The sequence below is a fragment of the Anopheles merus genome, chromosome 2L (assembly GCF_017562075.2).
Source record: "Anopheles merus strain MAF chromosome 2L, AmerM5.1, whole genome shotgun sequence".
NCBI classification, from domain to species: Eukaryota; Metazoa; Arthropoda; class Insecta; order Diptera; family Culicidae; genus Anopheles; species Anopheles merus.
The window spans coordinates 17,333,598-17,358,311 of NC_054083.1; the positions used below are offsets into that span (position 1 = coordinate 17,333,598).

Consider the following 24,714-nt stretch of genomic DNA (forward strand, 5'->3'; position numbering starts at 1 on the left):
ACAGACACGCAAGCATACACGCACAAAAATATACACAAATAGGACACAAGTCACAAAACAGAAGTAACATACAGTCAACACCCACCAGTCTTATCGTTAACCATTTGTTTATGGGGAGTTTACCAGTACCCTTCGTTTGGCCGATGATTTGTCGCAGCGGCTTACCAACTGGCCAAGAGTGGTCGTTGTCTTACGATGCGGTGTACTCGTGTGTACTCCAGTATAGTACTTACTTGGCTGGTAAGTGTAATGTGTTATTGGAGGCGCTAGTAATTATTGATAACGCTCGCTTCTATCGAAGTTTGTGCGTTTCACGTTTCCTACTCCCAAATTTTAAATTAACGTAAGTCCATTCACAACGCTCCCAAATTTTAAATTAACGTAAGTACATTCATAACGCTCCCAAATAAATGTTTCTTTAAAATAGGGTCTTGCAATGCGTGTGTAATATCTGCCCGGGAGATTAATGACGATGTTGTTAATGAGCGGCTGACTTTGTTGTTTTTTTTTTTTAATTTTCCGTTTTTTCCGGGAGTGTCGTTTGGTCGACACCAGAATGTTGTTTTTATATGCCAAAAATTACCATTTTTCGGCGGTTGATCCATTATTCATCGATTGATCGTGCATGATTACTTGTTCATATTTGGCGTAAATGTTTACTTATGTTAAAAGAATATTGCATTGTTTTTTTTTCATTTGAGCTACGAGTTATTCTAAATTTTCCATTCTACATTTTGTGCCTCGAGATTATTGCCTTTTTGCCAGAGAGTATGGGGTTTATTTTCGTGTTAGTGTATTCGTTTAATTGGGTAACTTTTCTGCTTAATGTGCTTTGAATTGTTTTAGATTAATACGGACAAAATATAGTTTGATTGGATTGTGAGTATTAGAGAAAAAACATTACAAAAATGTGCAAATTCATTGAATGTGTGAAAAGGAGAACGTAATCGATATGAAATCGAGCCAATATATAAAATCCAATTGATAAAAAAGAACAATGAGTTCATTTTTGGAAAACAATCAGATAAATTGAAAAAGCAGTTCATTTGAAGCAATGAGGTTGAGTTAAAGTGTTTCTGGAACAGCAATGAAACTTTATGACGCACGATAAAAAGGAATAACAGTAACATAGAGAATTGAAATGGTGGAATGAAAATGATGAAAAAAATTTAACTCGAAATAAGACAAAAAATGGGTTATAATGAACAAGCTGATCATGAGGAAATGGAAACCATGAATAGATGGCAAAATAGATATGGGAAATCATGTGCGTGATGCTCAACACATAGAAATGAAGGAATTAAATGAACAGCGTATGAACACGTGATCGAGACACGGTGATAATTTGCGGGTTTAGTATTAGTGGCTTGTGTGTGTGTGTGTGTTGTTGTTGTTGTTGTTGTAGTAAAAATGGGTGAACGTATTGATGCATGAGCTTGTGCCGGTGTTGGTGGTTGTGCAGACGTGAGTCGGGAGGTGTTTGCAGTGTGATCGTGTGTCTTAACGACTAAACGTTATATTTAGTGACGGACACTTTCGTACATAATTATTTCGAGTCTGACTACTAGAATTTCCATTGAAAAGAGACTGTTGAACCGGACTTGCGGCACCGGAGCCACCATAACCAGTCAGTTGTCTTACCATGCCGGAACCGAGCTGTTGAAGCAGACCGGAACCGGAACCGAGCGGTCCGGACGAGAGCACGGTCGAGGTACGACGGCTCCTGATCGATTGCATGCTCGACGACAGTAGGAACGGAACACTGCTCGAAGTGTTCGGCATCGAGCCTCCCTGGATTGTGGGTAAACGTTGCGCGTCCGTGTGCGGTTTGAGCGGTGTACCGTTGTCCCATTGCGTGTCGTCCGGAGCGAGAGAGACGCGATGCAGACGGGTGGAATAAAAAAATTGGAAGAAAAACAGTAAACAGGAATGGGGAAAAGAGAAGAGAAAAGCGAAATGCAATTAGTGGTTGTCAGTTTCGGTTCGTTCGATTGTTTCTTCCATGCCGCCCTCGTCACGGGTCATTTGCGTCGTGTCCCGTCAGGGAGTGTGTGTGTGTGCATGTCAGCCGTCCCTGTCCATCTTTCAGGGATGGCCAATTGTGCACACCTTGTTTTCTTTGCCCGGTGGGTGGTAAAAACTGTCATCGGCAGGCGCGTGTTTTATTGCTCGATTGTACAACGTGGGCTGTGATGGGTTTGCTGTAACTAACTGGCAAGGGTAGGGGCATCTTTCACACTAACGTTATCGCTAGCGACCGATGGATGAGGCGAACGTCCAGAGCACAATGTCTCAGAAAGCGAAGGCGTTAAGATTTAATGGATTTGACGGTGTGCTCAAAATGTAATACAGTTCGTTCAGAACTGTACGACAGCGGTGTCTAGATTCTTCAAAGTTGTACAGTATGTTGACAATGTAATTTAAACTTTTTTTGTATTGAAACTGCTGCACCACATCTTTATCAACTGATTGCGGCAAAGATAAAATGTTGTAGAATTTTGTCCATATGTGTGATAATGCTTGCACATTTTAAGAGTATTGAATTTAAATAAAGTGGCTTTCATACCCGTTCTTTCTGAAAAACTAATATAAAAATCGTCATTGGTGGCATTTCAGGTGGCATTGTATACAGTAACTTTAGGCTGATGATGCTTTTCAAATGATTTTTGTTTCAATTTATTAATTATATGTTCAAAACTTAATTGTATTACTTATAGACAAATTACCTTTTTTGGTACTTATACGACCTACGCGGTTATAAACCTGAGTTACGTACACATTGGACAAACTTTGGATTCCATTAATGATTTTACACTAGATCGTATTTTGACTACAACAGTACAATTATTGATAGATCAGTGAGTTTTATTCATATTATTTTTCACACACGTATCGATGACAGTTTTTTTACTATTAACAACCACACTTCGGGGTGGTTAGTCACGCACCCTGACGGGACGGAAAACAGTTTTGATTTTTTTGTATTTTCTTTTGAAATTTAAAATTTAGTGCCAATATATGTGCCAATCAACTTTAGTGTCGTGTGGTAGTGGTGGAAGAGAGAATACTAATAGCCAGGAATAAAAAGTAGCTCAATAAAAAACAGGCAACGTACCTTGTCAGAATGGAATGATTTTAAATAAAATATGCATTACATACACACATTGCAAATGAATGTAAAAAAAAGGACAACAAAAGGCAATCCCGTCGGGATTTGCGCACCTAAGGCAAGAAGTTAAAAGCACAGATAATTGGTCGTGCACAAGTAAAACAGGATGCGCTTTACGGCCAATAACGGACAACAATTGTAGTATTGGAGGTAGCGGCAAGACGTCAAAGCAAGATAGCTTGAAGTGAAAATAATAAAAATAAAAACTTCACAACGTCACCTGCTTCCTGACAGGAACAGGAACGATCACACGGGTAACTACATTAAAGCTTCTCATCACGTTCAGGCGCTCTTACTCGCTGCGAATGCGGTTCGTCTTTTGTGTGCACATGCTGATGTGGGAGGGGGGTTGGTTATGGCAATAGAAATGGATTGTGGGTACGGGATTAGAAATGGACGAATGGCGCTCAAGGATCAGACAATGGTGCTAGACGTGGACAACAAAAGCAAAAAGGAACAACCAAGCCATACCACGGCGGCACCGTGCCGCAGGAACGAATGCTGTTTGTTTGCGTAAGGAAATCTGCCAAACATCTTGAATCAAATGCAAACTTTCAACGTGCGCAGGCACAAATCGAGCTGGCAGCACATACGACACGGAAGGGAGGGGTTTCAGGTGAACGCACAACTTTCAGCACTGCGTCAGGAGTGGAAGTCTTGCAAAAACTGTTATTCCCTGCTCGGTTTTCACCAGCGCACCCGAGCTTCGTTCGACCGAAAGCTTGTCCGGGCGGAACAATGGAAAAGTAAAGTGGGTAGCTAGTTGAAAGCATGCCCCACCGCCCGCCTATGCAAAGGGATGTAATAGTTTTTTGAAGAAAAGTGATTTCCGGCGGAAAGGATAAAAATAAAACAAACATGGCAGAGATGGTAGGATGCATTTGGCCAAGCAAAACTTTTTAACGCCAAGACAGGCAACTGATGGACGGACGGAGTACTTCATGTTTGCAGAGAAGGAAAGCTACTTCCTACCGGATGCAAATACAAACAAAGGAAAATATGATTCGTTGGGTTGTCGGCAATCGTTGCCGACTGTGAGGCTAAGTTATGATATGCCCACAACTCACCTATCGGCTGGGATTGGGAAAACGGATGGAAGGATCTTGTGCGCCAAAAATCAGGTACGGGTTTGGTTACTTTAGGAAGGTTGGTTTAGGATAGGATAGAAACCTCAAAATTCGTTCTACTTAAACAGGAATGTTGAACTTGCAAGGATGCAGTTTTGGTTTCGATCGCGGTACAATCCGGTGCACAGGAAAGCTACAAACGCGGGACTGTAGAAAGCTGTGCCCGGAGACAGCGCTACGCTAGGATAAACGGCTCGGATGAGGGAGGAATAAAACACGTAAAACAAGAATTACAGATAGATAGTACTCACGATCATGCTCCGTGCAAGCTAAAGAGTCAAACGGGAAGAAAAGCGTATATTTGTTTCTGCTCATTTTCCGTAGTTCAATTCGATGCGAAACGATTCGAGAGATACTAAGGAAGGAGTATTCTACTAGCCCGCGTAGTTCAGCTTATGCGCCTAGTGCAGGGACAGTGACTGATGATGGTGCTAGTGTGTTTGCGTGCCCTCAACGCACTCGCGCTTGTTTTCTGATTGATTGTTTTCTGTGTGAGTGTGTGCCGTACGATGCTGAAAGTGGAACACTTTTGCTCCTATGCAGCAACGGTGAAAGCCTTTGATTGGTAGAGGTGTTTTTATAGCTGTTTGATGCCATTAGAAAGATTGCTTCTGGTAGTTTTTTGTTATGTTGGTAAGTTTAATACTACATTTTTAAACTATAAATTCAAGGTTATACATAGGATTCCATACTCTTAATTCAAATTTCGTTAAGTAGCTGAGAATTTTTACATTTAAACTAACTATTTTAATAACAATATCCTGCTCAAAAGTATTAAAATAATTGAAAAAATCTTTGAATTTTGAATGTTTATGAAAGCATCTTATATTCCTGGCATTTTATTTGGAAAATGTTGAACATTTGAAGTAAACTGAATTATGAAACAGAAACTAATAAACGCAAGCAAACGTAATACAATGTAATGCAATATGCATTCTCTTTCATAGCGCAATATTATTAATAAATGTGAAACCAGTTGCATTTGTACAAGAAACAGTATAACAAACGCTTAAATTCAAATCTTGAAAACGTAAACACAACTAAAGCTTACAACTGCAGCGAAATAACCAAAACGTGAAATAAAAACATTACTACAAAAGGAAAAGCAATAGATGCAACAAGGGGACGTCACGGAACAATAACTCGAGACAATACAAAACAAACGTTTAAAAGAAAAAAGCAACAAGTATCGAACAAAAAGCAAACATTAACAAAAGAGGAAATATTTGTTTTTCATATGTCGACAAAGGCTTAAAAGAGAAGAGAGCGAAAGAGAGATAGACCGAGAGAAGCAGTCGAATGGCTTAAGTCAATGTATAAAGTCGATCAACAGGAATCGGATTGAGAGAGTAAACTCAAATATGCTGAATAAACGAATGATGAAAGTGGAGAAACAGAAATACAAAATCGTAGCATGGATTTGTCAATTGAATATGCCAATATTGCCGCTTAATATAGAAAAAATATCAACAAGAATATCGTCCTTTATAGTGAAAATGAAAAAAAGAAGATAATTGATTTCATAATTTCAAAATAATTGCAATAAGTATATATTTTTCCGCATTCATTTTGCTTTGTAAATAGAATAATATTGACTCGCTAGTAAATTGATATAATTTGTGATGTAGTTATATCTATAAAAAAATACATTTATATAAATTTTCCACACAGTGTCAACACAATTTTAACAACAGCACATGTATGCTACAATGTTAGCAGTGAACTGAAATAGAAGAAGTTGTTTTTTTTTTATTAATACCACATTCCATTTTAGTGCTGCCGCACCAATGCCACAAAGGCGAAACTCTCTCGTGCCATAGAGGAACGAAAAACAAAAGCTTCCCGGAAGCCAACCTGGATCGTTATCGACGGGACAAAAGTGAATGGTGAAGCTAACTCAGCACAGGATAACACAACGAAATGGCACAGCAAAAAAAAAAAATGAATGCCATGTAGAAAAAGCTAACATTTTCCCGGCCAAATGTCAACAGGTGCCGTCGGTTCAACAGGTTAGGTGTTAGAAGCAGCTTCATACACCTTTGCGGAATGTTTGCAAAAAGTGCAGCCCATGCAGGCGTGCACAAAACACACAAAAAGTACAAAACTGAGAAATGTCATGAAAGAAGCAGCTGCAAAAAGGTAGTTTTTTGTGTGTCTGTGGCGTAATAAACGCTATCTAGCGTGACGATGATGCACTCTAGTAGATGGAGTGGTGGGCGGTCCTTTTGTTTTTTTGTTCTATCCGAGGACCAATTTTCATGCACAAAGCAACGATAGGGAAATGGACTTTTTCTTTGTTATCATGGGTTCGTCGGAACAGGAATAAAAAAATGGGCAGCCGACACTACTCATCTAATCAATCAATCGGTCGGGATGGGCTGAGCGAAAGATAGACGTTAAAAGCCAGGGATATCGTAGGATAATTGCTGACACGTAACACTTGACTCTGATGAGGATGGGAAAAAAGCAGGAACAAGCACAATATTCTTTCGATAAGCATAGCTGGATGGTGGAGCAAAAGGAAAAATAAAACAAAACTGGTTAAATTTTTGTGGTGGGAGTTTTTGTTGTTGTTGGATGTTGTCTTTGTATTCAGATGCGTCTTGCGTCGAACGTCACAGGAAACGTAAGAGAGCACTTCAATCGGCACATCAACTTTGGACGTTCACAAAAACAGACACACAGACACGAAAAAGAAAAACAACAGGCAGCAAGCACGGACAAAAAGACACGTGAGAGCAGGGACAGCGTCACAGAAGGTTTTGGACGAGACTTGGGAACAGTGACAGTAATAATGCATCAACTGTAACGAACGGGCAGTAGACACAACAGTGTAGTTAGAAACAATGGACGCGTTCGTTGCAGGGTTTGTGAACGTTAACAAATGAAAAAAAAGAACAAACACAACCAACGGCTCCTTTCGAGCTTAGCAGGCGAGACAAGACACACGAAAAAACGCCACATACACATAAAAGTGCAGAAACAAACGATCACACACGCTTTGTTGCGAATGGAGGTGTGCCGTGATCAAACATGCCCTCAAGCAATCCGGGCTTAATTGACGATTGTTTGGCACCAGGGAAGCTCAAGCGAGTGCCCAAAGGTGCCCCAGCACACCACAACACATACACAAACGTGCCAAATCAAAGACAAGAATCAGACACGGTAATCAACACGGTGTGGGACACTAAGGTGTCCAGACAGGCGGACACATCGGTGCTGGCTCCGAAACAACCAAATAGTAGCGTTCGGGAAATTTTCAATTACCACTCGTGTTTTCTCCATTGAACTTACGACGTAAGCGGATGAGGAAGGCACAGAAAGGCTCGAACCGGAGCCCCCTCGAGCGCTGAAAGCCTGCTTTAGTGGATGCAAAGTGGGTAGGACGTCGATGCAGCGATACCCCAGTACCGCGGAACCCCGACGACAGTGACGTCGACGACGACGACCACGACGGAAACAAAGAAAGGAAACATAGCGACAGGTCGCCGGGGCGTAGTGTGAAACAGAACAGGATGGTGTTATGTGGCAAAGAGAAGAGAAGAAAAAGAAAAGGAAATATTACGTTAGTTTGTGCTGCGAACGGTGGACGGCCGGGCCCCTATCGTGATGGGAAATTCTATCGATTCCCATATGCTACTGCCACCTGTTTGAAGCAAGTGGCGTAATTTGCAATGTCATAATGCCTAATGAAGGATGTGTGTGTGTGTGTGTGCGTGTGTATGTAGGCATTTGAGTATGATCGGGAAAACCATAATGAGTCCTTTGTGATCAGAAGCAAGCAGCACGCGTTCGATTGATTACATGATGGGCAAGGATTGTTTGGAAACTCATTAGCCAAATATCAAGCGGAAGGCAGCCTTCAGTGTAAACTAGTACACATGCTCTTGAACGTGTACCTTTTGTTCATAAAGTGAAGACGATGGGAGAATGGTTATAGAATTAATTACATGATTGAGGCAATTTCAATTACAGTTACTGCTATGTGTTTTGGAGGTACCCAAGTGAATGTTGAGACTTTTTATCGCTCTCGATTAGTTGAAACTTACTTTAAAATGGTGGGTTGTAGCTTTTTTAAACAAGGCATAGTAGGGTTGTATCTGTTTGCCTTCAAGCAGCTTTAAAATAAATCATGAGGGCGTAGAGTCCGTGACAGTTATTCGTCTGATTATATCAACAGACAGTTAACAGATGTACGGATCAGACGCTGTAAAGCTGTGTGCGATGACTTTTGGTAGTGGTGGAAATTAAATGTAATTAGTTTTCCATTCGTGTGTATGTCTGTGACAGGGGTTCTAACTGTCCTGTGGGAGGAAGACAACTGTTTTTGAATATATTTCTGATACTGGTTTTTAAAATGTCGCTACTATTTCAATATTTCCACACTGGTGTTAATTTAGCAAGACTGAAATGTGTACATCAAAATGATACGGATGCAAGATGGAAGACAAACAGAAACGTAAGATATGTGTGTTTGTTTGTGAAAGAGAGCTAGGAAGATTACGAATGATAGCAACCAGAAAGAGAGATAAAGAGAGAAAGAGCAAAAAGGACAGAAATATAGAAACTAGGCACTAGGCATTATAGTTGGCAATACGTGTTACACTAGTGCAGCTAGCACTGCTCGGGCTATTCAATGCTACGTTTGTTGGCCTTTTTGCACTGTTGTTTTTTTTGTTTTGGTATCCCCTCTCTCTACTATGGCATCAAGGACTACAAACACATACACGCACGCAAGTACGCACAAATGCTACAGCAAGGTGTAGAACTTGCAGTCCAACCCTTTGCTACTTACAGTCGGTGGTGACAGATTGATGTTGGAGCCTCGTCGTTCCTGCGGACCAATGCTCGAGTGTCGTCGTATCGGTAGCCCTCCGCCCGGGGTTCCACCTAAAAGCGACGGGGAAGAAATAAGACCAGACAGAGCAAAGCAATTGGTCAGCTGCCATTTGGTGTGTACGGGGTACAAACTGCACAGCTTATATCTTAAGCTTGCTTTATCCTTTAAGTGAGCTCCGGTTAAAGTTCGCACACCAGGCGCTGCTGTGCGAACATAGTACCAATGTGTTGGAACCGAGGTTGAGGTTTTGATGTGTCAGGATGGCTAACTCAAACATCAACTCTTTCAGCTAGACACTGAAAGCGGTTGCGGTAATCGGTGAATCACTCGAAGGCAACTGTCGTGCTGCACAGAGCACGGAGCTTTAGTAATTTATTGCTTGCTGTGCGTTGTAATTTGTGCAATTATTCAATGGATTATGGTGAGACGTGCTTATATCTATCGGTACTTTTCACAGACCGTTGTCGTTGGAGCACTGTATGCTACACTAGCAAATTAACCGGACCGAGAATGCAGTGTATTAACAGTGAATATTTAACATCAAGGAAATAGATTAAGCATGTGATAGCGACTAATAAATATGTAACTATCATCATGCTACAAGTAAATAAAATAGGAGGGTAAAACATGAAAATTTCAAAATCTTATCTTTTGTATAAGTTTTCAAGGCAATTTACTACTTCTTACAGAAAAGCTCTGGAAAAGCTTATCGAAATAATTACATTTTAATGTTTTTCTTCTGGTTTGATGCAATATGTATAACAAAACAGGGGTTGGTCGACAAAACTAAGGATGATTACAATCAGTGATAGAAAAAGGTTGTAAAAAATGACTCTCCTAACAAAAAGGGTTACACTATCTCGCTGGTGCGTGTAAGTACTCACCCGGAGACGAAGCACAAGATGGCGCGATGCGTATTTTCGGCGTCATGAGCGTGTTGTCGGACAGGCGGCGGTTCGGGAATGCGTTCACCACCCGGAGGAAGTTACTGTCCGGCGAGGACGGCGAGCCGCCGAACCACCAGCTACCTAGAGCACCCGATCCTGTTAGAAATGGGGTTACGACACACACACAACTATAGCATGCACACGTTTAGACATTCCAATACCTCTTCGGGTACCTGTCGAGTTCTTCCGTGCCATATCCTCGGCGCTCGACGTTTTGCGCTGGTCGATGCGTAGGTTCGGTATGTTAAACTGCTGCGCGTTCATGTTGTCCGAGGAGAACTGGTGCCGCAGCGGCCGGTGCCGATCCGGCGACGGGAGCGATAGATTGTCCAGCTTCAATTTGTTACGTTGTTGTCTATCTATTTGGTCCAGCATTTCCTGAAGCACCTGCGAACGCAATCCCCCGCCCAGCCCCCAAAACACGAACAAAGCAAAGATCGTTTGTATTAAAACTTCTTCACGCACGCGGAAGCTGGGCTGCAGCTGGGCGATAGTATGTACACACATACACGCACGCACGCACGCACGCACACAAACATGCTCGCTACCATACCTCCAGAAGTATCATAAACTGTTCCAGATTTAACGACGGATTCACTGTCTGCGGTAGCAGCGTAGGCATCACCTTGGTCGCCATGATGTTAACCGTTAAGCCATACTTTTTGTCGCACAGCATGATCCGATAGATGTCTGCGATGGGTGGTGAACGATAGCGAGAGAGAGAGGGAGAGAGAGAGACAAACACACAAGAGAAGATTGAAGAGAGTGAGAGAACAAAGGGCTGCAAAGCTTAGCAGAACCGAGCGCAACACAACTCGTTGTCCGGTTGCGATGGAAAGAAAATGCCATGAATAATTTTACGCCATCCGTGTTATGCTTTATGCATGGGCCGTAACAAACACGCCACGTAACAGCGGTCCAGAGGTGTGGGGTACGTTTGCTCGCTGTTCAATTTGCTTTATTAGTGTATCAACTGGTTTATGACATGATTTCCAGCTCATTAAATTACATTTACTAACAGCAGGATTGATGGAGGGAGGTGTGGTGCATATGCGAAGAGTGTTTTATGCGAAACATGTCAGCCGCTCAGGGAAGGGCAGCTGAGTTTGTTAGGAAGTTTTTTGTTGTTGTATCGGATGAACCGACTATTCGGCTATGCTGTTAGAGCATTTGGATGGACAACGGCTGAAAGTTTGCCGTAATTTTTCAATGTAAAACAAGATGAAGCAAATTGCTTTGAACTCGCTTTGGGTATGCTAATTATTCGCAACCAAATTAAGAGGAATTGTTAGTGCCACATTAGCATGAAAATTGCGCTGGTAGTCAATGAGAACAATAGAAGCATTGTTTGGTGGTACAGATGATTATTATTCTCGAGTGCAATAGTTCATAATAAGCCTTAAAAGAATTTTCCTTGTTAAACAATTAATGAAAACTCTGATTCAGTGTCAAATACAGCAACCTTTGATATGATGTGGAATAAATTATTGATTTAATTACAGGTCCATTCTATTTCGTCAGTATACAGTACATGTCTATCAATTCCAGATACGTGAAATTTTGAGAAGATTTCTACTTTACGAACGTCACTATAAATTTTCAGAGTATCTATCGTTATAAAACCTTATTTATGTTTCTTCTACATTCCCTCTATGCATGTATACAAAAAAAAAAACTCCAAACATTTGTTTGAGTTATACAATAAATTATCACATAATTTAAAAAAAAACATAAACATTTTCACACCACAAACAACAAACAATCTCATAAAAAACAACTTCAAATGCATACAAATGATCGGGAATCGATAAACACATACTCCATGTAGTTGACACCAGCCCAATTTGAATTGCGATCTAGCAATGAATAAGGCTTCGGTCAATATTACACCCCATAACACTGCATTCACCAGGTGCACAATATTCTTTCTTCTCCTGTGAACGCAACGCACTTCACCCACTCAGGCTGGTAAAAATAAACTTTTCCGAATCGCAGCACCACACACCACTGCCGGCTGTTGCTAGGTGAGTGTAGGATGCACCAGCAGTGGCGAAGCAGCCTACTACACCTTCAGGACTATTTCCGTTGACGTTTTGCTAGGTTGCTTCCGATGTGCGTTGGTAGCTCATGACTGCCGACCGACCGGCCATGTGCATGTAGGTGGAAAGGATATTTTTATATTTAATTTTTAGATCATATCGCCTGAAGTGATTATCGTGATATTAAACACCCCATTCTATTCATGGTGATAAAGAAGGAAGATTTGTGATGTGCTGCACACGATATTAAGAATGCTTGAATCCAGTCACTTGCATAAAAAATACCCAAAATAATTAAAATATTAACAATATTTTCACTAAAGTATTTTTAATGGTAATGGCACATGAACATGATATGGCACAATGAAAATATCTCATTTTAATAATATTTTTCATCACGAGGAGCCAGGGCGCCCAGGAACCAACCAGATAGTATTGCTGTAAGCAGTATTTCGTTATCCCAAATATTTGTATAGCAAAGGAGAAGAGTGCAAAATAAGACGAAACATATTTCTCGGACCTACATACTCGCTCATGTGTCGAGTATGACCTAAGCCTTGGAGCTATTTTTCAACAAGTTGATGATATTGTGCTTTGACTTGTACGGGCTGAAAAATTGTGCACCATTAATAATGAAGGCAAGGTGTGTTAAATTATGAAAAGCTCCCTGGAGTACAGCAACTTAATAATTTTGTCTGTTTTAAAGGTGTGTGTATGTGTCTGCATGTTTCTCTGCCCTAGGCGAACCGGGTTTCATTCGTTCGCAGACATTTTGCTGATGTTGCCGTTGACTATACGTAGAAACAGAGCGCATTATTGCCATACTCACTCTCTCTCTCTCTCTCTCACACACACACACACACACACACACACACACACACACACACACACACACACACACACACACACACACACACACACACACACACACACACACACACACACACACACACACACACACACACACACACACACACACACACACACACACACACACACACACACACACACACACACACACACACACACACACACACACATTATGCATCATGGTTAACGAATGAGATGAGTGGAACATAACCGGGACATTGCGAGAACGATCAGTCCCCGAGATGAAGTAAACCCCGTTCGAATTCTTCGCAGACAGAGTTGCACCTAATTCGAAAGCGCACTGAACCCGGCTACCATATACTACCATGATAGCAACAACTATCGTTCAAAGGCTTATTGAACCCTTTGCAATGGTTTGGAGGGTAACCGAGAGCCGGTCATGCCGATTGGCAAGCGCAAGGCCCAAGTTAAATTGCAACAACTAAAACCCCCACGAGTTTACAACCATTTTGCAAAATGCTGTCATCTACCTTCACGTAAAGCCGTTACGGTTCTCGTGATGAGGGCGAGACTGTCCTCGGGACACAATCGGGACACAGAACGAGCACGGTTGGGTTGCATACTTACTGACGACGCGCACCACAATATCCGGATCGGTGAGTCGCACCTCGAGCAGCAGCGGCAGCACCTCATCGATTATCTGTCACAGAGAAGAGATGGCAGTCGAACGATGAGCTTTCCCTGGTTTGGTCTAACCTCCTTCCTCCCCGTCTTCAACCCTACTGTACAGCGGATAACTCACCTGAGACTTATCCAGCTTATCCAGCGTACGTTCGACGCACTGTAGCACGTTGCCCATGATTTTCAGATCGCTTTGGTTCTTTTCAAACACCGACTTCAGCTTCGGCAGCACCAGCTTCTTGATTGTGATGTCGTCCAGGTAGTCGTACACGTTCGTAACCGCTACCAGGGCGGCACTCTGTGAACGGGAAGCACAAAGCACCGCATCGTAGGGTGAGTGAGGAGGTGAAAACTAAGGGAAATTAATTTATCACAGCTCGCAGCGCGGTTCTGCCCGAACCTTCCCTCTAGAGGGTTCGGGTTTCAGCAAAGCGTTGAACTGAAGGCGGGAGATTTCAAGAAGTTTTCGTTCGGTGTCTGATGATGGTTTTTTCCTCTTCATTTTTCCATTCATCCAATCGCGTTCAGGATAATTGACATTGGGACGGTGAGGATACACACTTTCTCGGGAAGCTAGCAGAAGCGTTTCCTCGAATCGGTGAGAAAGTTAATCTGCACCAGCAGGCGCTGGCACGGGCGGATGGCGCATAGTGAGACTTTACACGGGATTTGAGCTTGATAGGGCTGTGATGGATTCGATTGGACATGCCTCTGGAGGTCATCGATTCCATCAGCGAGCAATGCGATGATGGTGCAAAGTTTGCTGGAAGCGTACCTCTAGAGGGTGGGGTGCGTTATGAAATGCAGATGTAAAATAGTGCAAACTGGACAGAAATGGGGATTATGATGGTAAATGGATAGAATGTGCTTTCGGGGCGAGTTGAGTGAAATTTCAATAGAAAAGATTACAGAAACCTAACAGGAGATTGAGTTGAACATGAAAATGAGTTCTTCTCTACAATGGAAAATTGTTAGCATGAACGTGAATTTCAATATTCTAGAAGGCGGAGTTTTGATAACACTCCATTGAGGAAGCATTAATAAAATGTAACAAGGGGGAATTAATACTGCACACAGACACAAGGAAAAACACTTTAGAATGTCGAATCCAATCATACAAACCACAACTCCAAAACAAGCGGGAAGTGGCAAATCTTAAACCGAGATTTTAAATGCCCAGAAACAGCACTCTATTCTGCCTTCCACACAAGCGTATGGAATAGTGGTAGTTCATTTCCATCCCAGATTACCACTGGATAAAGGGGTCGAGTATAATGTAATTGAATTGCTGCCATGATAGGGCCGTCTTCACAACGTACCTTCATCTTACAAGCTGCAAAACCCAACCGTGCTAATAGCACCTGACACCTACCCGCAAGCAATGCCCGACAAAGCCGTGCAGCCGAACATCCGTTGCTCACCACTCACCTGCACCTGTATCGTTGTGCTTTCCAACGCGTTGAACAGGAGGGGTAAAACTTCCGTCCGTATATCATCCCGTGGTGTTTTCTCTAGAATAATGTGTAAGTTCTCTAATAATGCTACGGTTGCTTGTATAGATTTTGGAGCTACAAAAACAGTCCTGCCGAAGAAATGGGAAAGAGAATACACGCGGTCGGTGGAATGAAAGTGAAAAGCATAATGTGTGAGCATAAACCACACGGGGTGTGGTGGGGGATCGAGGATGTGTGAAAGCTGTTAAGATCTTGCATGTAAAGTATATACTCCATGCTGACACAATACAATTTCACCAGGGGAACGTGTAGGGTAGGGGTAAGGGGGCAGTGTTTGGAGGGAGCAGCGAGAACGCATTACATGGAAAAGGGATGCTTGAGTACACAATGGGCTAACGGTAAGGTAGGGCGGTTCTTACTTAAAGGTAGGTAAAATGATTGCTTCATATTCCGAGTTTGAAGATTCTTGGACCAGGGTGAGGGCGGGCTGCAAGACGGCGGCCAGCACTTCATCAGCACGCATTTCCTGCTGCAGATTAGGCCAGATATGTTGCCACCAGAGTTTCTGTGGAAGAAAACAGCATGGGAGAATATAAGAGAGAGATAGAGAGAGAGAGAGACAGAGATAGAGTCAAAGAAAGAGAAAGAAAGAGCAATAAGCTTTGCAGGTAACGAGTTGTGAATCACACAAAACCGCTCGATCAGACCGAAGATGGTTATGACAGATTAATTGAACAGTCATTTGTAGTTTATCTGTTTCAACACGGGCAACATACTTAAGAAAAGCTAACAATTTCCTTCGAGGAAGTAGTCCGGGGCATGATGCCATCTGTATCAATGATAACGCTATGCAAAGAGCTGTAGAAACTACTGAGCGAACCATAAGGTCATAATGAATTAATTTAAATTGCCATTTTAATGCATTAAACTTTCAACGACATTCGAGATTTATTTACAGTGCATGTTTGAATATATTAATATATTTCCGTAACACATAATTTAGTTTATATACCGGTAAGAAGCTTCCTAACCTATTTTTATGTGCAAAACATATGCAATATAATGTATCATTTCATATATTTCTTTTTGTGCTAAATTATCATAACATTGTTCAAAATGTACCTTATTTCCTACAAAGGATTTTGATGCTGAGCTTGAATTGTTTCTTAAATTGACAGATAATACAAATATTTTGCGAGGAATACTCTACTGATTGACACATTGATTTGGTAGTCTCAAAATACATTTCGAAGCGAGCTATTTTAATTGTTAGATTGCCCTTTTTTCTTTAATAAAAGGCCTTCTTCTCGTCGTTGAGATAGGTCGATTTGGAGAATAGTGTTAATAAAGTTTTTTGTAAAAAAAGTATTATAGTAGTGTAAAGTATGAAATAGACCTTTGCAAATAAAAAAATTGATTTCCTTAAAACTATCGTAATGATAGAATTGTCTTAAGAAACGGAAAATATCGCATTGCAAAACAAAACGTTTAGTGTTGAATAGGAATTCGATTTGAATGGAGAACAAAACTCGAATAAAAAATCAATAGTACTAAATGCTTCAATCACCAAAACTTTAACGGAACATACTTTGAAGCAAATTAAAATGCTTCAAGATCGTATTGAGTAATGGCCTGACTGTAAGGCTTATGATATTAATTTTGATTATTTTTAAAAGTGAATGTGAACGTTATTCTATTTTTTTTAAATTAAATAAAAGCTGACTACCTATCGTTGCCGGTACAAGTTTTATTAATATTTTCATTTTTCTCACCGCAGATCGTGCTGATATATCGTATGAGCCCGCCGTACGCATGAATGTGGTGCAAAGTGGTAAATTTACGACGTTGTAGAATCGCAAATTAAACGAGTAACAAAAGGGCCCGCCAAAAGCGATGCTTGATTTATAGGGCACTAGCACGATAAACTGATTACTGTGCTTATGCTGTTTTCCTGCACCAAAACGTTACCGTTTCGTGGGTGTTGAGACATAAAAAACACGAAGAAAACACTTCCACCTCTCTCTCTCTCTCTCTCTCTCTCTCTCTCTCTCTCTCTCTCTCTCTCTCACGAGCGATGGTGAACGTTTGGTGCTTGAGCGACGTTTGCCCTTGCTAGGAAATAAATGGGAATATCAGCGAAACGATATTGAATTCAATGCAGCCGCCTTTAACGGACAGACGATGTGCGAAAGTCGGACGATCAAATCTAATTTGCACTTTTACATTGTTAACACCGTGTGGATTGGTGGGGATCGGTTACCGGCGGAGCGATTGCTACATCGCGAACTATTCGCAGAAAACCAAACCTCAACCCGACAAACCACTTGATGCTTTGACGTTGTCTGCTAGCCTGGATCGAATGGTAAGCTAAGCTAAAAAGAGTGCAACAGGTTGATGGCAACACGGGAAAGATGAGCTACGAGTTGTATCCGTCACAATCATCGACATCGATCCGGACATCGACAGCACAACCAGCCTGAACTCTGGCTCGGGCTATCTTCGATTGCATTGATTGGGGTTGATTGATTTTTGAAAGCCGGGCTCGGTTCGGGAACCATGTTTTTGCATCAAGTCAATTTCCCTCGAGCGGGCGAATGAGCAGTGATAGGTTTTTGAAGCAGTGGTAAAATGGCTTCTGATGATGGTCCAGCCACATTCTACACTAATCGTTTTGCAACTAGGAAGGAAAGAGGCTTTGAGAGGGCAAGCTACACGAACCCTTATTAACCTGCGACGCAAATGAACTGGAAAAATAGAACGGAGCTGTTTACATCCGTGATTGGTGTGCCGGTTGTGAGCAAACAGCCCTGGAAACCGCATAAAAGATCGATCAACCCGTAAGGCTTGCCGGTTTTAGAAACAACAGCCCAGGCAAAGTGGACGTTAAATTGAATGTGGCCCTTTTATGTGGGTAAGTTGTTTGGGAATTGCTGTCGGCTGTTGTACTACAAGGCTCTTCAATTTGCAAGTGCCGATGTACGATTGCTGTTTCTTGCGGTGCTTCATTTGCCATACGATGAATAATGTTGTTTCTGTTTGTTTGGGTTTTGTTTACATTATCAAATGAACACGAACCGGGTTCAATGATGTTGTGATTGTTCATTACCACAATAGAAGTGCTATTCTTTATCATGGAAAATATTTGCGCAAATTATGATGTCAAACCATGAGTAGTTGCTGACTCTGCTGGAGTAAGGCAAGACCACATAGCTGCTGTAGTATATAGTGTGTAAGTACGTAATAGAAAATTAGATATCTGTCATGTAACCATTTTATCATTCAAAGAATGAGAAAAAAAACTTTTCTTTTATATGATGGCATGAAACGATGTCCCTTAGAAACCACACCAACATGAGTCCAGTGGCAATTTTCGGAAAAATATAAACACATAAGAACTCGTTAAAACATACTTCGCAAAACTTATAAAGTAATAAACTCTGGTCGCGAAATGTAGAAAAAGGTCAATGTGGCAAATATCTTCAACTTTAAAGAAAAAAAAATTAAAATGCAGGCAGACTGCATACATTTCATTTCAGAAAATAAAAACATATGAGAGCAACATACATGAGCAAGAAATCCTTTGGGCAAACAATCTATATCAAGAAGAATTAAGTTTGCTAATTTAAGTTAAGAAAAACTCATGGCGGTGGCAAAGCTCATTAGACAAAACGCCAATACAATATTTCACAAACAAGAACTATGGTTTGTTCTAAACGCATATCAAAAACAATATTTCAAACCTTAAAAGTAACACAAACCATTAGAGTTAGTGTTAAATTCGATTTTGTTAATGCACAGCCCGGACACGAATAACAACATTTTAACAATTTCACTTAGATAACAACACGAACTTTATTCGTTCAAATAAGTTAATAAGAATTAATGCAGCTTTCCAAAAAAAAAAATTTAATGGAAAATCTACGTGACATTCCAGTAATTAGGAACAACTAAAATATTAAACGTGGAAAGTTTTTGCGACATTTTTATAAGATTTAATAGTTTAGATTTAACAACTTATTTCAGGTATTTTAAACATTAGTTATATTTTATAATAATAGCTTTACAGTATCTTGAGTTCAAAGTTAATTGATCTGAAACAAACTTTTAAATCAATACATGTGCCATTAGTGCAGTCTTAAAATAAAGCGTTCCTTAGTTTTCCCGTAACATGGATTCATGTTAAATGGGATGGCATCATATGACAAGCGTACGCAAATTGCAAGTGTGAAATTATCAGAAAATCCTTCTTTAGCAATTTACGCCCATTTCTACGTGCACCACAAAATCATGAGCCGCACATCAATTATGCATACCCCGAAAATACGTCGATGGGCACGTGTACCGAGCAGATTATATAATTTTGCCTAATATTCATTGTCTACTATTAAACCATTAACATTGCCTTTATCCGCTACCTGGAAGCGGATTGGCAGATGTTGATTCATTGGAAACATTGTTAAAATCACTTTCCTCACCTGATGACATTATTGCGAATATACGCAGCGGAGCGAACAGAAGCAATTCAGCGCAAACCTTTCGCAAGTGAGCGCAAAACAGAGAAGAAGTGCTCGGAAGAAGGCTCGGGGGATAAAGGGGAGTGCCCACTTGAAAGAATTGTTTTTACTAACGATCTTTCGAGTAGTCCCGAGGAGCAAAAGCAAACAAAGTAAATGTTTTCCTGAACTTACCCGCGGTATGAACGGTAAAACTTCTCTGAGGGTGCTGCGGTAGTAGTGCGTTTTCTGCGTCGGATCCTTCATGTTGATGACATCGAGGAATTGTAGCGCCTGTACGGCTGGATCGCTGTTCAACGGTGATGAGGGGAGAGAAAAAAAAAGAAAAAAAAACAACGCAGAAGAATTAAATGGCAGCAATGGTGAGGGATGGGAAAATGGGAAATGATTCGAAACGGAACGAATGGAATTAGGCACCGAGCGGCGGAACAACACGGACAATCCAATTATGTGCCTTGGCTGTGCTGCTGTGCTCTGCGATCAGTTCGCCCGTGAAACTTGCCGCTGCCAATCTGTGCGTGAGGTTGGTAAGAACATGGTTGCTTTTTTTTCTCTTCGGATAATCGAACAGAGAAACGAAAAGGAAACGTGTCATTCTACCTGAAGTACTTGATGAGCGTTAGCAGCTGAGCCGTTGGGCGAGCTCCGGGCGATTTTTTCAATAGCCTTGTGGTTGCCTCCTGCAGCGGGATCGGTATCCTGGGTAGGATGTTGTGCACTGCCTCATCTAGCTGATGATTTATAGAAAATTAGTTGCACGTCGCTACGTTTTTCTTTTTTTTTTCATCCCCGTTTCCGTTCTCGCTCGCTCGCTCCGTTTAAACTAATCACCCAAGGGGGAAGGGAAGCTAAAGGGAAAGGGCAGGCAACACTGTTGTGAAGAGCGCGTTGCGGAAGGTGTAGTATTCCGGGCACTTTGCCCGACAGCACAGCGGAGAAGGCTGCATGGCGCCACGGTAAAAGATGGCGCTGGCGACCGTCACACACCGGTTGGTGTAGACAGGATGGCACGGGAACAGCATTGATCGAGAGGATGGGAAAGGGGGCGAGCGAGTATGTTGTGCACATTGATTGCGTGTGAATGGAACATGTTCGTGTGCGGGGTGCAGTCGTGGGGCCGTTCGTGTGTCGTGATGTGGGGCGCTTTATCGCGTGGGATGTATATTTGCAGTATCAATGGGTCGGCTAATAATAGGCTTGCTCCATTAGGGTCGGCGACTCTCCAGTACTCACACACGTGGGAACACACACACACACACACACATGGTTAGTGTTTTGTTGAGGAAAGGAGGATGTGTGTGTTTTTTTTCTTTGCCAAATAATTTGGCTCCGCTTTTGACTTCCCCGTAAGCGCAAAACCCTCCAAGCGTTCGACGCCGTGTGCTGTATTTTTGAATCTAATCAACAAGCGGCACAGGCAGCACAGTTAATAATAATGTTGTGCTAGTCTTCACCGTTCACCCGTCCGAACACGTGGACGGGCTGGAAGGCTCCCGGCGAACTTTTCTGAACAGGAAACCAAGCAAACCGTCGGCAAACTACGACGTATGGGAGGAAAACCGTCCATATACTTCTTCCGAGACGCAATTTCCAGCCGTTGGAGGTGAAGGTGTCTGCTGCCTTCGTGCAATAGAAAACTCCGGCAAACCCCATAGGGCTCATGTGTGCGTGTATGTGTGTGTATTTTTGTGTGTAGAAATCATTGCTTGTGTCGCGTACATACAACGATGTACATCTCGCACGGTGGAGTGCCGGGAATTGATTTAATTATTGTTGTGAATAAAATGAAAGCTAACCAAGTTAAATAACGTAAAGAAAAAGCTCTCGCCTTTTCATGCGGGGGGCAGGGAGCAGGCAATGTTTGTCGCTGGCAAAGTTGGTGGTGTTTTTTTTCCAGCACGTATGTATGTTTAGATATTGTATTGTTGACATACAAAGTTAACATCTCGAATGGGAGCAAAAAAAGGCCAATAAAAATCCATTTCTAACGTAAGCAAAACGAATAATGGACAAGCGTACGGACAATTGAAAATAATACAATGATTGAGTGTATAACATACTTTTTTCTTTTTGTTTGGTTTAATAAATTTTAGGTTTAGTTAAAATAAGTATAAAACAAATCTTTTTCGCTTGATAATACACCATATTTGGACAATAGATATAAATAATATAGCAATACCAATGATATGATGTCATAACGAAAAGGTGATGGTTTTAAAAAGGCTCGTCCCTTTCCTAACAGCAGCCTCTCATATGTATCGTGTTTCTAGCTGAAAAATTTTCATTGTTTACAAATTAAATCACCCGCATGTGAAGCCACCTCTGCTGCTGGGTAGGGCACAGCCCAAAACAATGTACTGACATGAGTTTCAAGCTTAAAAGTATCGCCGCACGAAAATCCCATCAGCCACCTTGCTTATTGGAACTTCGGCAGCATTCCTCGCTGCTTGGGTAACACGTAATGGACGTCAACCTGATTTTGGAAACGAATATTACACCCCAAAACCCTCCGCGCTGTATCAAAAATCCGAAGCATAGCTGATGGGAGGAATTTATGATAACAATGAGTGTACGCGGTCTCCCCTTATCCTTTGCAGCCCTGCTGTCATCGCATGAATTATGCGTGCTTTGAAAGTGTTTTTACCTTACTTTTCTGTTGCTTTTGTTATCAACCCAAGGCCAACGTCTTGAAAAAAAACGCGTGTAGCAGGGAAAGTAGCTTCCCGAGATTGCTTTGTAGGGCGCTACAGGCGACCCGTTCCCCGGCCCAAAGGTAGTGAACGCAACCAAGCAGACCGTGCAACCTGCCAAGTGGAAAGATATACCTCTCTGCTCGAAGGCTGAAATCCTGGTATATAGATCAAAGCCCTAAATTGGATACTATTCACGTGCTGGAGGAAAATTGGAAAAATCCGGTTCAGGGTACCCTGACGCGCGCTACCTCACTTACAGAATGCGGCACACCGGCATATTGCTTCTAAATGTCTATGAGTGTATGTGTATGTGTGTGTGTGTATACATCCAACCGTTCCGTATTGGCCCGTGTTGGTTGCTTGGGTTAGAGCTTAAAGCCGTACAAAACGCTTTTGGAGGCAACAGAGAAGCTTAGCGATTGTCATGGAAAGGTGGTATACGCCGTGAAGTCGTATCAAATGATGGGACATTCGGTGGAAATAGTTCGCTGAACCGGTGGGCAATGCGACCGCAAAGTGATGAAGCGTGCGTGTAACGAAACGGCAAACGGAGGAGCGCGTACGAGAGCAGATTCGTAGATGAAACCAGATCCGTGCCCGGGCCCATTGGGCTGGTCGCGTGCCCGGTGGAATACCAACCAGTTCCATCTGCTTCAGGTAGGTCGAGGTGGAGTTGCCCGACTGTATCAGCGAACGGCCGTGGTTGAAAATGGCACAAATAACCATCCCGAGCGAGAACATATCGCTCAGTATGCTGCAGCTGCTGTTAATCTGGATTTCGGGCGCTGTGGATGAGATGAGTGCGGGATGAGTTTTGGTGGTGCTGTTTTGAACGCTTATGCGAACGTTGTGTTCACGCGGCCTGCGGCCATGCCTTACCCATGTAGTCCAGGTTCGGCTGTACCAGCTTGGAGGCTCTGGTCGACCAGGGTTGGCACGGTACCGGATCGGTTGCGTCGGTTTCGTTGGTGCGCTCGGTGAACTCGAACCCGGCCAGCTTCCAGGTGCCCTTTTTCGTTATCAGTATCGATGATGGGCAGACGTTTTTGTGTATCACCTGGCCGGAGTAGTGCAGAAACGACAGTGCTTCGGTGATCTGCAATGGAGTGAGTACATCATTTTTACGCCCGGTGATGGATGTTGCATCGGGACATTTTTTGATAGAATGTATTGCTTGACACCTTGTTGACGGATGACGATTTTCGTTCTGGCCACCACGGCCTTTACACTTTGGTATTTTTCAACTGAATCATTTATAGATTTTGGTGCATCTAAAAGCCTCTGTAGAACTCGTTCAATGCATAGTATCAAATAAGAAAAGGGTAAATAATTTTCATTCTATCAATGTATAAATTCTATACTTTTAAAATCGGGTTAGAATATTTTTGAATGTCCAATAAAATTTTCATTTTACCAGGATTATTTATATCCTATTTTGTATTATTTATCCCATTCTGTTCCGACCTTGAACCACTGGGCGTCTCCATCGGTATTGCACATTGTAGACGGACAATTTTACGCCTCGCGTCTCATGCCTTATTAGACTTGTCTAGCGTACCGTTCTGTTATATATTTCATTTAAACATTAAGAGTTTGGTAATTGCTTATTTTCACATTATTTTTATTGTGTAAAAAATAAACTTTAAATGTTTTAAAGTACATGTTTCGCCATATTGTTATTAAACTAGTGGTTAATGAAAAAAACTGTTAACACTGGTTCAAATATATGGTGTACAATCGTCCATCTACAAAGTGCACATACAGATGGAGACGCCCAGTGGTTCAAGGTCAGAACTCATAAATAAAAAGTCACAATTAAATGCATAGTTAACGTTTGACATCAGTTGAAGTGCAAAGGATTAAGATTCAGTCTTGTCCAAATAACAGTTTTATTAACATGCACCTTCTCTCGCATTGTGATCTAGCAGGGTGTTGAGCACTCACAAGTTCCGCACAACAGAGATACATAATTTTATGTGCTTGCTTTAAAAAAGTATCTTCACGTCTAATTCAACATTTTTTTTATTTTATTAATACAAATACCTAATTTTAATTATATTTAAATTGTAAATTAGTGTTTGGGATTTTAAATAAATAAATAAGATGTACGTTGGTAATAGTGAAGATCTTCTTCTTCTTTGGCTCAACAACCGATGCCGGTCAAGGCCTGCCAACCCACTTGTGGGGTTGGCTTTCAGTGACTTATTGATTTCCCCCCATAGCAGGATAGTCAGTCCTACGTATGGCGGCACGGTCTATTTGGGGCTTGAACCCATGACGGGCATGTTGTTAAGTCGTACAAGTTGACGACTGTACCATGAGACCGACCAACAGTGACAGTGAGACAGTGAAGATACGGTTTAAAAATAAATAAAGCACGACCTGTCATACACCGTGAAATACTAGTGTTGCCGTTTTT

The 24,714-nt window shown here is 41.8% G+C and overlaps 1 protein-coding gene across 10 annotated transcripts in view; it reads right to left on the reverse strand.

The window, feature by feature from the left end:
• LOC121594537 (SCY1-like protein 2) overlaps positions 1-24,714 on the reverse strand; it is a 99,338-nt gene that overhangs the window by 16,465 nt on the left and 58,159 nt on the right. For 2 of the 10 annotated variants that reach the window (XR_006004991.1, XM_041917911.1), the window contains exons 7-20: positions 23,175-23,391; positions 22,935-23,080; positions 20,203-20,333; positions 19,777-19,891; positions 15,508-15,653; positions 15,063-15,216; positions 13,756-13,932; positions 13,581-13,653; positions 10,637-10,773; positions 10,245-10,470; positions 10,021-10,179; positions 9,092-9,186; positions 7,564-7,656; positions 1,543-1,791 (exon numbers count right to left, since the gene is read on the reverse strand). Coding sequence is in view for 9 of the 10 variants with exons in the window: in XM_041917911.1 (XP_041773845.1) it covers positions 1,543-1,791; positions 7,564-7,656; positions 9,092-9,186; positions 10,021-10,179; positions 10,245-10,470; positions 10,637-10,773; positions 13,581-13,653; positions 13,756-13,932; positions 15,063-15,216; positions 15,508-15,653; positions 19,777-19,891; positions 20,203-20,333; positions 22,935-23,080; positions 23,175-23,391 (2,118 nt within the window). In the remaining variant the exon portion in view is untranslated. Of the gene's footprint in view, positions 1-1,542; positions 1,792-4,547; positions 4,566-7,563; positions 7,657-9,091; positions 9,187-10,020; positions 10,180-10,244; positions 10,471-10,636; positions 10,774-13,580; positions 13,654-13,755; positions 13,933-15,062; positions 15,217-15,507; positions 15,654-19,776; positions 19,892-20,202; positions 20,334-22,934; positions 23,081-23,174; positions 23,392-24,714 lie in introns of all 10 variants that reach the window. The other 8 variants (XM_041917909.1, XM_041917912.1, XM_041917913.1 and 5 more) reach the window with 7 other exon arrangements.